At 45.0% G+C, this 14,627-nt stretch overlaps 1 protein-coding gene across 1 annotated transcript in view; it reads left to right on the forward strand.

The window, feature by feature from the left end:
* Positions 1–14,627, forward strand: part of Cadps (calcium dependent secretion activator) — a 489,489-nt gene that overhangs the window by 360,944 nt on the left and 113,918 nt on the right. The window contains exon 18 of the mRNA XM_023704988.1: positions 14,472–14,578. Coding sequence (XP_023560756.1) covers positions 14,472–14,578 — 107 coding nt within the window. The remainder of the gene's footprint in view (positions 1–14,471; positions 14,579–14,627) is intronic.

The following is a 14,627-nucleotide window of genomic DNA, read 5'->3' on the forward strand; positions in this document are numbered from 1 at the left end:
GTGTCAGGTTTTCTTTCATGAACATAGTCCAACATGGGCTGAGACATTGCAGCTTTAAAGATATTACTACCAGACGGCTTTCTTTTATAAGGCTCTGATCCTGCCCTCAGAAAAGAAATCTTCTATTTTTACAGTTGAGACCCTCTGTGAGCATTAACAGTCTAGTTATCTGAGAATTTTGGAAAGAAGTTGTAGTAATATTGCTGGAGACTATGTTTATGAAGAAATACCTCAAGAGCCTTAGATACTAAAGTCTAAAATCCTTAGTATCTTGGAGCCTTAAATCAATGAAATCCTGTTTCCCTTTACTCATGATGTTTTTGGTCATTGTATTCTTGCCAACAACTCTAAAGAGATGTGTAAAATCATGGTCACAATCTCTCTCGTGACTCACGGCATGCTGAATGGTTAATCCAGTAGATCTCAAATTTTGAAACTCCTCTTTCTTTTATCCTGTGTTTATCCCAAATTACTCTGTGGCTATTTTCCTTTGAGCTAATGTAACGTTTTCCTCTAACCTATGACCTTTGACCTTTAACCTCTTTACCTCTGACCTAAGCCTCTTGCATGCCCAAATCCTCTTTTATAGGGAAAAAGAGAGAAATGTATGAGCATCCTGTCTTCTGCTTGGCCTCCCAAGTGATGGATTTAACCATTCGTGAGTACCTACCACCTCCTCACCATGCTGTCTCCACTCTTCCTGTTTCCATTATTTCAAAAACAGTCCAGATCCAAACCAACTCACTCTCCTTGCTTCAAGTTTTTGAGCATTGGCTTGTCTGCTGGTTCTGTCTGTGAAACCCAGTGTGAAAAGTCCACTCACTTTTTTATCAGCCTAAAACAGGTTAGACAATTAAGCCATTTGTTTGTGAGAAACTCAGACTCGTCTGTAAGTTTTTCAGTTCTCCTCTGTCTGTGACCTGAATGCATTTTTACTTTGCTTGTGTGTAACCCTGATTTGTAAAGTGCTTGTCACTGGTACACAATCCAAAGATAGCAGCTAGGCTGGGGGCAACGTGTGAGGTGTCAGATAAAAGACATCAGGGGCAGCTTCATGCCTTTTTCCATGATTAAGATGTCAAACGAATGTGCGGGTGAGACCACACAAGGTGGTCCCTTCTCTGTAAAAAGCAGAACTGATGTGCCTCTTGTCTGTTCTCTCTCAAACTGGGAAGATTTCCTTGTTCTCTTTGGAGAGTTTGACTTATCCCTGTCCTCTAAGCTCTGACTAGGACACATGACTTGTCCTCTGGAGAGTTCGTGTATGTGTCACAGCTTGATTTCACATTGAACTTAATTTTACTAATTTTCTATTTGTGCAGCATTCTCACCTCCGTGAAGGAGCCTTTTTGTGCTGGCCCCCACGCTTGGGGCGGTGGGAACCCAGGGCGACCTTTCCCTTCCAATGCCACATAGCACGCATACCTGGGGGGCATTTTGGTCCGCTTGCTCATTAATCTTGCATATGTGTTCTTGTTTCTCTCTCTCTTCTTTCCTTGTTCTGCTCTCTCTTTCAAATAGAGAATCAAAAGGATGCAGGTGAACCAACTGTATATGCATTATCAATTATCAGGACTGTTGAGTTATATTCAGTTTTTATGTTTGTTTGTTTGTTTTTTTCAGTAGCTCCTTAAGATATGTGCTCCCAGAGAGTTGTGTGGAGTTGCAATAATACTTAAGGAGTTAATTTGTGCTGTCTAGATACATCTCATGCCCATTGCCATGTTGCCCTTTGGAGAGCGGAATTCCCATAATGGCCCGACCTTTGAAGGAACAGAGCCTGGCTTGCTGCAGGCTTCACTTCACCTTGGTTTCAGGGTTCAATGATTTGGCCTCTTGTGCATTTTTTTTAAGTTACTGACCCAAATGAATCCCCCTTTTTGTTTTCCATTTCTTTTCCTGTTTTCTGCTGTATGGAGAAGTTTATGTTCTTTGGTGGATGTTTATTGGCCAAGATAGAAGCCGTGTCTGCGTTGGTCTCGTGTGTGCTTCATCGTCGAGCAGGAAGCCCAGGCAGGCAACGGGGCAGGGGCTGTGGCTGGCAGCTTCACAAGGAGGAAGTCCTTAGAAAATCCTCTGGCTCTGGACGTTCTCTTCTCGTTTGGTCCCAAAACTTCTGAGCCTGTTTTGAGGAAAACTTGGACTTGAAACCTTCATACATGTATGGTGTAGGTCACTGTTTGTGACACCGAAAGGATTCCCCAAAATTCATTTAGCCCAAGTGGACAGTTGGATGGTTTCCAGGATTCAGAAAGCATTTTGGAGGATGTGTTAAGCACTAGGCTGATGATCAATATTAGGTCCCAAACCCGTGTCCAAGACAAGGGAGCCTGTCTCTCCCTGATAGAAGAGTGTTCTTCATTCATCTCTTCACTCACTTCACTCATTTGTTCACTCATTCAGTCAACAAATGCCTGCCATGCAGCAGGCTCAGCACCAAGAGCCAGGCACTACATAAGCAGGGGGGAGCCGTGGCTTGCCTCCCAGAGCCTCCGCACAAAGGTGCGTTAAAGGTGCATTACGCTGTGACACCTATTGGCTGAGCTGTGCTTCGGGGGACTGGGGTGTTGTCAAGAAGCTGTAGCCACCTTCACAGGGTGGCGAGGCTTGAATTGTTTCCTGGGAGAGGTAGATACCACGAAGCCATGCTGAGGTCGGAAGCTGGAGAGGCCTTCCAGTTGAAAAGTGGAAGCCGGGCAAGTTCATGCAATGAGATAGCTCATAGAAACAACTAATGCCTCTGTAGCGGATGCCATGGGCCAGGCACAATTCTGTGTGCTGTTTATACCTACTAAGTCATATTTTCCTTGACACCCCTGTAAGAGGGACAGACTGCTTCTTTCCCAGTGTACAGATGAGTAGACAGAACAAACAGCCTAACAAAACAGTCCTGGGAGCAAAGCAATAGAGCCAGAATCTGACCCCAGGCAGAGGGGCCACACACTGAACAGCTCTGTGACGGGCATGGCTGTGAGCAGAGCTGTGACAGCCGACGTGGGGCTCAGCGGGAGGGCAGGTGGGGGCACGGCCTCAGAGGTGGTAGATCCCGTGCCAAGATAGCATCCTGCTGGAGGGTCTTCAGCTGGCATCTGTGCCGGCTTTTACCTGCCTGTGAGAAAGAGGCCGCCTTCCCTCCAAAGGTGACAGAGAGCGGCGGAAGGCTCCTCGGCAGGAAGGCAGCTTGGTGACACACTCCAGAAAAAGCACTCTAGTGATAATGCAAGAACAAGACTGGGAGCAGGAAGCAAGACAAGCTGGGTTTGAAATTCAAGTTCCGAGCCTGGATGGGTTGGAAACTTGGTGTGTACAAGGCTTCTTCCAAGCGTCTCAGGTGTCGGTCACATTCACAGTCTTAATAACTGCTGCTGGCCTTCACGTTTTCTCCCTTATCTTCCTTCTCCCTTTTCAGTTTCTGCAGTAAACAGAGCACAAGTGTGGGGGTGGGTAGGCCCAGGTGACTGCAAAGCGTGGCAGGGCCCCTCACAGTCTCAGGCACCCCTGGGGTGGCGCCAGTGCTGGGACTGGAATATGGACAGCTCCCGAGGACTTTGGTCACCTGTGTTCTAGAGTCCACAGGGCGCCAGGCTGGCTTTGCTCCTTGTCTGGTAGCATTATTAGAAATTAATTGTTGCGTTTAATTACAGTAGCTCAGAAAACAGATACAAAAGACTGCTAGTCCGTGTAAGAAAAGCCGTGACTCCTGCGAATGAATTCTATTATTTTAAGTACATTTCCACTTAAGCCATCGCACACTGTGATGAACCAAGCAAGCTCCGAGAAAGCCTACACTACTATTGCTGTTTTGCCTCAGTTCTTGGCTAAATACTTGCATAATTTTCTGAGCATCATAACGGTTCCACTGGAATTCGAAATACAACAACTTTTTCCTTTAAATATGCCAAGGATTTTAAAAATTGGACAGATGATTTACACAGAGAAAGAGAGAGATAAGAAGGATAGAAATAGAGAGATGACAGATGAGAGATAGAGAGCCAGCCAGCCAGCCCGGGGCCAGGCTCTGCACTAGGGACTTCACACCGTGGAGAAGCTGATCACATCTTCACTTCAACCCACGACGTAGGCTTTGCTACGGTTCCGTTTACAGATGGCGAAGCCACCGTGCAGTGAGGAGAAGTAACTTTTCTGAGAAGGATTTGATCTCAGTCCCGACTAAATGAAAAAGCCAGGCTTTTCGTCTCTTTCTGCCACATAGACTTCCCACTGGCGAGGCCGAGACCCAACAGTATTCATCCCTCCGTGCATGAGGTCAAGTCACCCTGCAGCTCTGAGCGCAGGAAGGCAACAGAGTAACGGCGTGGCTCCCTCAGGGGCCAGGTCACAGCTACAGTCTTTAGGCTTTGAAGTCTTTTTGTACATAATTGAGATTTCCTGAGACTGCCAAAGACCTGGAGACTTGTCTCCTGTCAGGGTGATAAAAACCTTCTAGAGCAGATCAAATCTATGCAAAGGACCTCCAAGCAGATCTTGTGGCACAGTGGTCCCGTGTCCTCCCTGGCCTTCAGTCAGATCTCCCACAGGTCTGAGCCTGTTGAAAGAGAGGCAATCAACTGCTCCTCATGCTCAGCAGTGCACAGTGCAAAGCCCCACCCTGCTGCCTTCCCAAGGGACCAGGAGGGAGCATCCCTCCCCACCAAGATCCAAGCCCTTCTGAGGGCAGGACTGGCTACAGCTTCATGCCTTACACATGAGGAGCTAAATATTGCCCTTTTCCTCCTTTTCTATTTTAGCAATGCGTAACTCAGAGTTTCCAAACCCAAATTATGATGTGGACTAGTACCTCATTCACGCTTTACAAGGGGGGGGGTATGCACATTTAAAAGACTGTCATCAAGAAAGAGTCAAAGGGAAAGCTAAGTGGCGTAAGTGCTTGCCTTGCGAGTACAAGGTCAAGAGTTCAAGTCCTGGTGCCACAAGAAGGAAAGAAAGAAAGAAAGAAAGAAAGAAAGAAAGAAAGAAAGAAAAAAGAGAGAGAGAGAGAGAGAGACTGAAGTTATAAGAAAGAGTTAAAGGAAGAAAGGATGTGTTAAAAATGTCCTATGAATCAACAAGGATAAAACCAGAAAAAAAAATACGTGATACTCCAGATAACAACTATCCCAGCAATATGCAAATCTCATTTAATTCTCACAAATATCCATTGAAAGGGTTGGCCAAGTAGCTAAGAGGATTAAAGTGCCCGCAAGCAGGCACAGGGGCCAGGGGTTCGATCCTGGAGCCTGCCGTGCCAGCCCCGCCCCCGGGGCGTGCTGAGACAGCAATTGGGACTGGGCGTGGCAGTGTGTGCCTGTAATCCCAGCTCTTGGGAGGCTGTAAATAGGCGGATCACTACAAGTCTGATCTAGTAGTGAGACCCTGAACGCCCTGTAGACCCTTCCCTAAAATTATATATATATATATATATATATATATATATATATATCTACCACATTTCATGGACTGCTAAAGACCATCAATCATGAGATGCATGTTAGTCTACACTGAGATGAAGATAATGTCACCAACCCAATTCTGAGATGCCACCAAATGGAGACTGCATCCAGACTTCAGAAGTGATGCGGTGTGCCTGGAAACCCAGAAATAGAAAATTCTCAAGTAACTTGCTCAAGGTGAACAGCTGGTTAGCTGCACAGTAAGAATTTGAGCAGGAACCTTTCTACTTCTCCAGCCCCTGCTTCCACTTCTTCATTGCGAAATGCTTGGACGTTGTTAGCAATAAAATTGCAAGACCAGGAAGAGGCTCCTCAAATGGTCACAAATAAAACACAGATTTATTAGATAATCCTGAACCTTCAATAGATCAGGAAACCCAAGCCTAAAAAGATAACCTAGATTCAATGTAAACTGAGTAGCGACCATTCCGTCCATTGTGCTATGTATGTGTGGTGGAGAATCACACTCCAGCAGGCTGCGTCCACTTGTATCCAAGAGCTTACGGCCCCGTCCTCCCCTGTACCAGCCAGCATCGTGTGTCAGACCCATAGATGCGCAGATGCAAGGAAACCCTAACCCAGCACCAGCTTGAAGCACTGATTTGTTCTTATATCCAACATCAACCGCTGTCTTGGTTCCACTGGACTTTTTAACCTTTATGATCAAATCTCCCTTTTATTTTCTACAAAGGGCAGTAGTGATGGCTCCTCACCTGTAGGACCACTCACCGGAACACATATTCCAAATGAAGTTCTTGGCACAGAGCCTGGCATATAGTAAACCTCAGTATTTATATTATCTATTATTATTGCTTAGAAGGACTCTTCCAAATTTTAATCTATAGTACTGACACAGGTTTTATTTTAGACTGGAACATAAAAAGTGCTTCTTAAATTTTAATGTTCATATGAGTCCCTGGGAACGCAGTTGAAATGTGGTTTCTGATGCAGGAGGCCTGGGGTAGAGCCAGGAATCTGCGTGGCTGATAATTGCCCAGGTGAGGCAGTGACTGCTCTCTGGGTATCCAGGGAATATAAAGAAATCAGATTATTTTTCAATCACACATTTCAAACAAAACATTGCAAGGTAGTTGCACATGACTACGCAACGCCCTCCACTTGGAGGTCCCACGCCTGGCATCAAGGGTCGAGGCAATGAGCAGAAGTCGCTGGAGTCCCTGCCCTACAAAGTAAAGATCGTAGGTGTGACACAAGCAGGCACAACGTGTTGGCAATGATAAAGAGAAATGCAGGATGCTGCAAGAAGGACTACAGGGCAAGAAAAGATTGCCCAGGCCATTGTCCTTGTCCACGGCATTGCGGGAACAGATCCCAGAAGAGGACTTCACGGAGTCGAGGGATGAGGCTCAGACAGCTGACCAGGGTATCCCGGCCCTTCTGCAGTGCTGGCTATCACTAGCCTGCCACGTGCTCCAAGACGCTGCCCAAGAGCGCTGTGCAGGGACAGTGAGCGTACATGAACGCCTGCTGGAGACGGGCTGGAAAGTTAATAGCAGCAGACAGCCAGCATCATTACTCTAGCAAGTAACTGTCTTTTTTAAACTCAGATAACTAAGCAAGACAGTAATCTGGCCCAGGTACCTAGGAAGGCTCTGGAGCTTCAGGGATAAAGAAGTTGAATGCATTTTCCTATCTCCAACCTGCTAACAAGCTTCTTTAACATGACCCGTATTCTTAAGTGCACCAGGGTTTTGTCCTAGCTAGTGACCCTAGAAGAAAAAAGTTTTCCTTTCAAAGCAGCCAAATAAAATTCCAGCAGCAGGTCTCACTAGCCCAACTTGGGTCACGTGATGAACCCTAACCGAGTCGTAATCCCCCCCACTCACCGGGCTGCCCTCTTGACCAGGATGGGCTCACAGGTCTGCCTCCATCAGAAGCCATCTTTGGTTTTCCGCCAAGATGAGGCAACTCCCTGAGGAAGCTTACTGCAGGGACAAGGACAAGAGCCGCCTGTGACCACGCCCACCCAGATCCAACAGCGCCGCTCTGAGGACCTGGAACACAAAACACCGAATTGGAGAATTAGAAAAATCACAGAAGCAGGGCAGTGCACTTGGTTCCCTTCTGTCCCTCTCTCAGACAGTCGCTTTCTTTCCCCCAAGTAAATATATTCTACTCTTTAAAAAAAAAATCACAGAAGCATTACTTTTTTTCTTGTAGGAAAAAATTTATTTCAATTTAACTTTTTTTAAAAAAAAATAGGTTAGGCATAGGGGGGCCTGCTTGTAATCTCAGCGCTCTAGGAGACCAAGACAAGAGGACTTCCAGTTCAAGCCCAGCCAGGGCAATTTAGCAAATGAGCAAAATCCTGTCTCAAAATAAAAAAATAAAAGGACAAAGGATGTAGCTCAGTGTGAATGCCTAGACTTCTAGCTCCAGTACTAAAAAAGAAAAAAAGAATAGTAGGGGACTAGAGAATATGGCTCAGTGGTAGAGCTTTCATCCAGCATGTATAAGGCCCTAGGTTTGATCCCCAGCACCACAAATAAACAAAAAAAATGACAGATAAAAATGTTTTGATCTTTTAAAATCCTTTTTAACTTCATCAAGACCCCTGAAGTCATTCTCTGGCTTGACAGTTTCAGTTACAATATTTACTAGGCAGCATTTTGGTATAGAGCTATTTAAGTAACGAGGGCTTTGGATCAGAGGTGAGTTGCTCTGCGCCTTCTGTGTGTGTGTGTGCCGAAGGCCGAGTAGAGTGTTGTCTTCTCCATGGAGGCTGTGCACAGGATAGGATCTGCAAAGACTCCCCTCCACCAGTATTGGAGGATCGGCACTGAGCAAAACAATGCTGTAGGTCCTGTAAATACTGAGTTCATGAGCAGAAGAGCAGACAGACATCTATGTGTAAGTTGCTCTTCCTTGGAGCCACAGTGCTCACGTAGAGTTGTGGACTGAGGAGGTGGGCCTTTGTCACAGAATTGCTCTGGTGGTGGCCTCTGAAGGTATGGCAGAGTCCCTTCCTTTGCAGGAAGGAATCTCATGAACAGGAGGCTGCAAGCTTAGATACGCGCTTCACAGAGACCATCGTGACGCTGTTGGAAAATGAGCTACAGAGAAGGAAAGGGACTGCGGAATGGCCTGGAAGGTGTAGCAGCAGCCGAAGCAGAGGCCAGGAAATGTGAGACGCAGGTCCGTCCCCTTGGCCAGAGCATGGGCATAGGATCTAGCACAGCCGTAGACAAAAATCAAGCGATAGCTAGGATGTAGAACAGATGGGCCACGCCATACATGGCCCAGAGGGGAGACCACAAAAATGGTGTTAATGAGACGGATAGAAAAATGATCTACAACTGACCTAGCCATCTTTGTTAACATATGCTTTATAATGTAACCTTCTAGAGTGGCTTGATGGAGATGCAGGAGATCGAGTGTGGATTGTGGCAGTATCGTTGAAAAAGTGGTGTTGGACTTAACCTTGGGATCGTTGGCCTGTGCGGCCATCATTCCAGGAGGCAAAAAGCTCTGGAAAGCATGACGTGTCTATGTGCGGAGCTTTCTCTTTCTCCTTGGGCTATTGTCAGCCGAACGCCCAAATCATATCAAACCGCTACAGGCTCGTGATTTTTGGTACTAGCATAGTAAAACTTTGGCATCTTCGGCACACATCAGGGGCTAAAGCTTAGTAACCAGTGGGCTTTCTTTCAGTCCTCTCCATCTCGTATATGGCATTTCAGGGCCTGGCAGCGGGCTTGCTGGAACCGGAGCTGGTCAGGTTATTTGAGGGCTAATTGGAATGTCTCTTGCTCCTGGATGCTGCTCCTCCTTGGCTGAGCTAACCACGCAGAGGAATTCTCTTTTTGTTTTTCTGCAGCCACATTTAACTCTCTCTCTGGAAGCCAAGCAGATTTAATTGTGTAAACATGAGCAATGGTAATTGGGTAAATGAAGTTGGAAACCAAGGTATGATGTTTTTGTTTTGCTCTGGGAGGAAAAAAATAGAGAGCTTGTTTTTGTGTGGTGGCAAACCTCACTGTCAGAATTCTGGACAGACAGTTGGCAGGAGGAAGTTCGCTTAGAATTTCTCATCAAGACCTGTGGAGCTGAAATGTGTGTCTGCTGCGTCACGGGTTACGGGTGGACCCCAGGGCTGCTTCACTGCTTTCTTCATCGCCGCTCACGGCGACTTCACACACATCCATTGCTTTGAAGAGAGCGAGTATGGGCTGCACGGATTCGCCCACACAGGTAACAGGCACTCGCGGCAGGAGTCGCCAAGATGTGTAACAGAGAGACACGCACCACTAGACAGGGCTGTCCACAAAACACGAGAGATGGAGGAAGGATTTCTCATGATCAACATCAGCAGTTGCCTTCCTTGCAGTCATTATCATTAAAAAATGATCGATCCATTTCTGTTTACATACACTCTTTCCCACCCAATTAAAAATAAAAAAACTGTTAATGAATTTTTTCAGTCCTGCGTTCAAAACATTCCAGTGGTCCAGCAAGAAAAGGATCCTAACAAGCTGGCTTTTAATAGATGGTTTTGCCAGAACATTGTATTTATCCATATTATCTTTTTTTCTATTAATGTCACTAAAATTCCGCTTCCTATATGCCTGCAGTAAAATTCATTTTCCCTGTTGAAAATATAAGCAAAGCAAGAAGCAGCCTTGGCAATGAAGCATGTCCCTCTTGCGGTACAGATCTGCTTTATGAAGCAGAACTAGTAGACAAGGGCAGGTCTGAGGTTAATGAGACACTCATTAGAGAGAGGGGCTGTGGAGGCTGCTGGGGCTCTGTGCCTGCGCCGGCGGAGAGGCTATTGTTATGGTATGTGCCTGCGCGGGCGGAGAGGCTATTGTTATGGTATGTTTGCAGTGCCGATATTGTAAGCCACATGACAGATGGGTCAAGTGCTGATTACGGTATTCTAACATTTGGAATAGCAAGTAACATATTTGATAAGCTGGCAAGTTTTTATATATGATTCAACCCACAATATAAAAGCCACGCGAATTCCAAATTGAAAATAATTAAATGAGCTGGAAACAATCAGAAACCACACATTTCTCCCCAAATGACAGATTTGGACATGTTGAAATTCCACAAAGGGAGCAGGAATGTTTCTGGGAGCACTTGGACTAATAATGGTCCTTCAGCTGCTTCTGCAAAGCGCCTGATTTCAGCCTCCTCCTCACAGTTCGGAGGTAACAATAAGCATGTGTGGGTGCTGGGGAGCGCTGCAGACTGCCCAGGGATCTATCCTGCCCCTTGTTTTATTTGCCTTTGTCCATAACCCTGCTAGATATGCAGATAAAGAGAACATATTCTCGGTTTAGAGGTGAGGAAACAGAAATCCACGTAGGGCTTAGTGGCAGGTGTGGGGTTGCCTAGGAAAGAAGTAGGCTGTGGAGGGTGGAGAGCCAGTGTCCAGCTGTTGTCACATCGTGTCCTGTTCCTGGTCGTCTAAAGGGAAGAAGCCGTTATTAACACACAGGTGTTCTTTGTGGTGTGAATACCGCTCTTCTTACGGCCTATGATGCTGTGGCCACCATTCAGGTACATCCCTCTGGATAAAGCACCCAGCATTCGCATTCCGCTTCTGGGTGTTTTGTTAGGGACAGTACTGGAGACGCTGGTAAGAGGTCCTTGTCCCATAATGTCCCGCCTCCGTCATGTTGGAGTAATGCTCAGAAAGCAGCAGCTCTCCGTTCACGTTTTATCGGTTCTGCTTATTCGGTTGTTCTTTTCAGAGTTTGTCATTTTACTTGTCACCCTTCGTTAAAGTCACTTTGTCTCTTTACCTTTTTTTTTTTTTTTTTTTTTTTTACTGTCTCTTCGCCTACCCGAGCAGCTCCCCTGCTACCTTCCAGGCCTCCTCCTCCACCTACACAAATGCAGACCAGCATGTTATGTCAGAGGCTCAGAGGCATGCCTAGGCCAAAACCAAGTACTGTAAACTTATCATTCCTTTACTCAACAGCTTCCTAGCTTAGCTTGCTTTGCTGTTAACTTTTCTCCTTGAAATTTTGTTTCCATTTGGAATACTAAGCTGAGGCTCAGGCTCTCGAGTTTAATAATGGAGGTTTTGAGATCCGCAAGAGAGCATTTATTTCCAAATGTCCACATTTTTTGTCTAGCTCTGTCTGACATACGCAACATTTTCAAACCTCAATGTCAGCACAAAATAACGTTGTTGCATAACATTTTGCATGACAATTTTTATATGTTATGAGCTTCGACTCTGTTGTATGAAATGTTTCTTAAGTATAACGTATTTTTAGTTGCTTTTCGCCAGCGCTCCAGCTAGCGCAAGATTGGGGGGCAGGAATATTGCAGTACATTTCAAGACAGCAGAAGTGACAAAAAAAAAAAAAAATCGTTTTGAAGCACAAACTTCTCCTTGACCTCTTTGGGTGGGGAAGGAGAAAGTGCCGAAGGATTTTGTACAATATTTTCTTTAAAGACAACATCTTGGAGAAATCACATCTAGGACATTTTTGCCATTTAGCTAGTAAATCAACTATGCAAATGAACGGGAAAATCATCTCACTAAAGCGCTTGATCTATAGATAGTGGAATCACAACTAATTAATAGTAAATGAAACTCTGGCTACGTGGGTTAATTGGCAGACCAAGTGTTCTAGATTAAAGGGTCCTTGACCTTCTTATTTTCATGGTTGCATGTTAAAGTGACACTGCAAAAGGTTTTATTAAACATACTGTCCGTATATATACATCAGGTATACACATATCTGTGTGCATATATATATGCACACTTTATGTGTATCTATTGATATCTATTGTAGTCAATCTAAGAGAACTGGATATTAAAACAAACCTTCAGGCAGTCCTAGCTTACGCATCTTGGAATTCTCCAGACGTGCAACTCAATCATATTTTTTATGATTGCAGAAAAATACTGGTGGGAATTATTTCCTTTCTGTATCATACATCATATACAACCAGAATTCCCTAGATTTGGGGTACATTCCACCCAAAAGGACAATGCTATCTGTTCTTAAAGTGAGAGATTTCAAAGATGTACCCCAAGTGGGATTTCCTGCAGATTTGTATTAATGTACAGGCTTGTCTGGTCACTAGAAAGTATATGTAAGTGTGTGGTGTGTGTATGTGGGTGTATGTGTCCAATGGGTAACAAGCATAGGATGAGGAATTTGCACATTGATGTGTAAACATGAATATCAACTCATAAAAATACTAGTCTGTGCATATTTACTATCAAAATGCAAATACCTCACTCTACACCTATTACCCAAACATATATACGCAGTATGTTTGTAGAAATGCCTGAAAGTCTATTGATGAAATTATGGTAGTCTACTTACAAAATTCCACACAGGCCAGGTGCGCCCCAAGACCCAGAAGCTGACTCTACCACTCATTCTTTCTCCTGCAAGTATTATTGCTCAGGACCAGGCAATGAGCATTTGGCTCTGGAACCCGCATCTCCTTGCTGGGAGCTGGTCTTCTTCTCTGTGTGGTGTGTACACACACATTCCCCACAGCTCCTACCTTCATGTCCAGAAAAGATCTGGCCCCATTCCCACCAGGCCACAGCCAAGATGATGGAGATTCCAGACCTGAAATCCACAAGGCCCATCTTCACACCGGCCTTTGGGCCAGGCTGGACTGAACTTTTACCAGCTAGAAATCTTACCCAGTCCCCTTGGTCCATCTTAGCTCTCACTGGCAGAAGCTAAGCATTTCTGTGACTTTGATTATAATTAAACCCTAAATTACTAATGGTTTTATATGTTATCACCACCTACCTAAGAAATGCCCAAAGTGAAATTATAAGGTCTTTTTTTTTAATTACTTATCTCCTATGATTCTGTTTAAATCATTTCTCTTGCCCCAACAAAACAAAACCTTCCTATGAAGTGCTAGGTAATTCTTTTTAGCAAACAGCATCGTAGGGTCAAAACGTACCTACCTCAGATGGAAGCTCATTTCAGCAGTGCCTTTGTGAACATTTGCACGCGTCCCGTGGAGTCGTGCTGAGTGACCCTTACTTCCGTTAGATCTCACACGCTCCTGACTCTGACTCTTCAAGACCTGACGGGTACTCAGCAAGAAATGCAGATTCCCCTTTGTGTTGAGACTGAAGGGACTCAGGCGATCTCACTGACTCAGAGAAAACCTCTAGTTCTAAATAGTACTGTTTTCTCAGAGGAAAATAATTTTCAATATTTTGGAACTTAATGACCTCCCAAGCGTTCAAGGGTTCAGCTCTAGGAAGGCTGCTGCCTAAGAGATGGTTTGGTTTCTTCTCCAGATGAATTCCAACACAAGCTTGTCAATCAAGAGAGACTAAATACAAACCAAAAAAACGAGTCCATTGTTGCAATTTAAATGAGAAAATCTCAGTTAGAGCAAACAGCCAGGGGCACAAGCTACCTCCACCTCATGCGAGCATTCATTCCCAACACCCTTTTCAGTGATTTCATCCTGCCTTCCACATAATGGCTCAAGAATGTCTGACTTTTCTTACAGACTTCTCCCTGGACAGGTAGAAACAAAGAAAGCTTTGGATCTACGTTTTCCAAATGAAGGCCTGCCCACCTTGCAGACCTGTAAGGAAAAACGATGTTGTAACATTCAATGTTCAGAGCCCGATCTTCAAAACAATGTAGCGGAAATCAAGATTAATCTTCTCTTTCATTCCCACATCCGGTAGCCCAAACACAGTCTTAAGTGATGTAAGATAGAACACTCATGCTGTCTTTAAAGAACGTGCATACAAAATGTCACTAAATTTGAAGTGAGCTGTCACGGATTCAATGTAGCCTCATGTCCAAATTTGAAGCTGGAGCGCTGCTTTTCCTAGTATGTACTATAATGATGGTGATAATGACAATAAGGTGGCTTTATGGTTTGCTCACTACTGATTACACGGCACTTACCATTTGCATGAATCTTTTTTTAAGACCTTGATAACTATGCGAAATTTCTTATCCACTAGTTCTAACGGCCACCAGACTAGCGGGCCTCCTTCGCTGAATGTTAACACCAATTCTTGTACTACAGAAAATGTAGGCCGGTTAATCACTCCTGCCAAAAAGCTCGAAGACACGATCCGCCTTGCTGAGCTAGTCATTGAAGTTCTTCAGCAGAACGAAGAGCACCACGCAGAGGTGAGCGGGCTCCGCGGGGGCGTCTCTGAGGACCCTTAGCTGCGGTGCA

The sequence above is a fragment of the Octodon degus genome, unplaced genomic scaffold, assembly GCF_000260255.1.
Source record: "Octodon degus isolate 3935 unplaced genomic scaffold, OctDeg1.0 scaffold00210, whole genome shotgun sequence".
In the NCBI taxonomy this organism is placed as follows: domain Eukaryota; kingdom Metazoa; phylum Chordata; class Mammalia; order Rodentia; family Octodontidae; genus Octodon; species Octodon degus.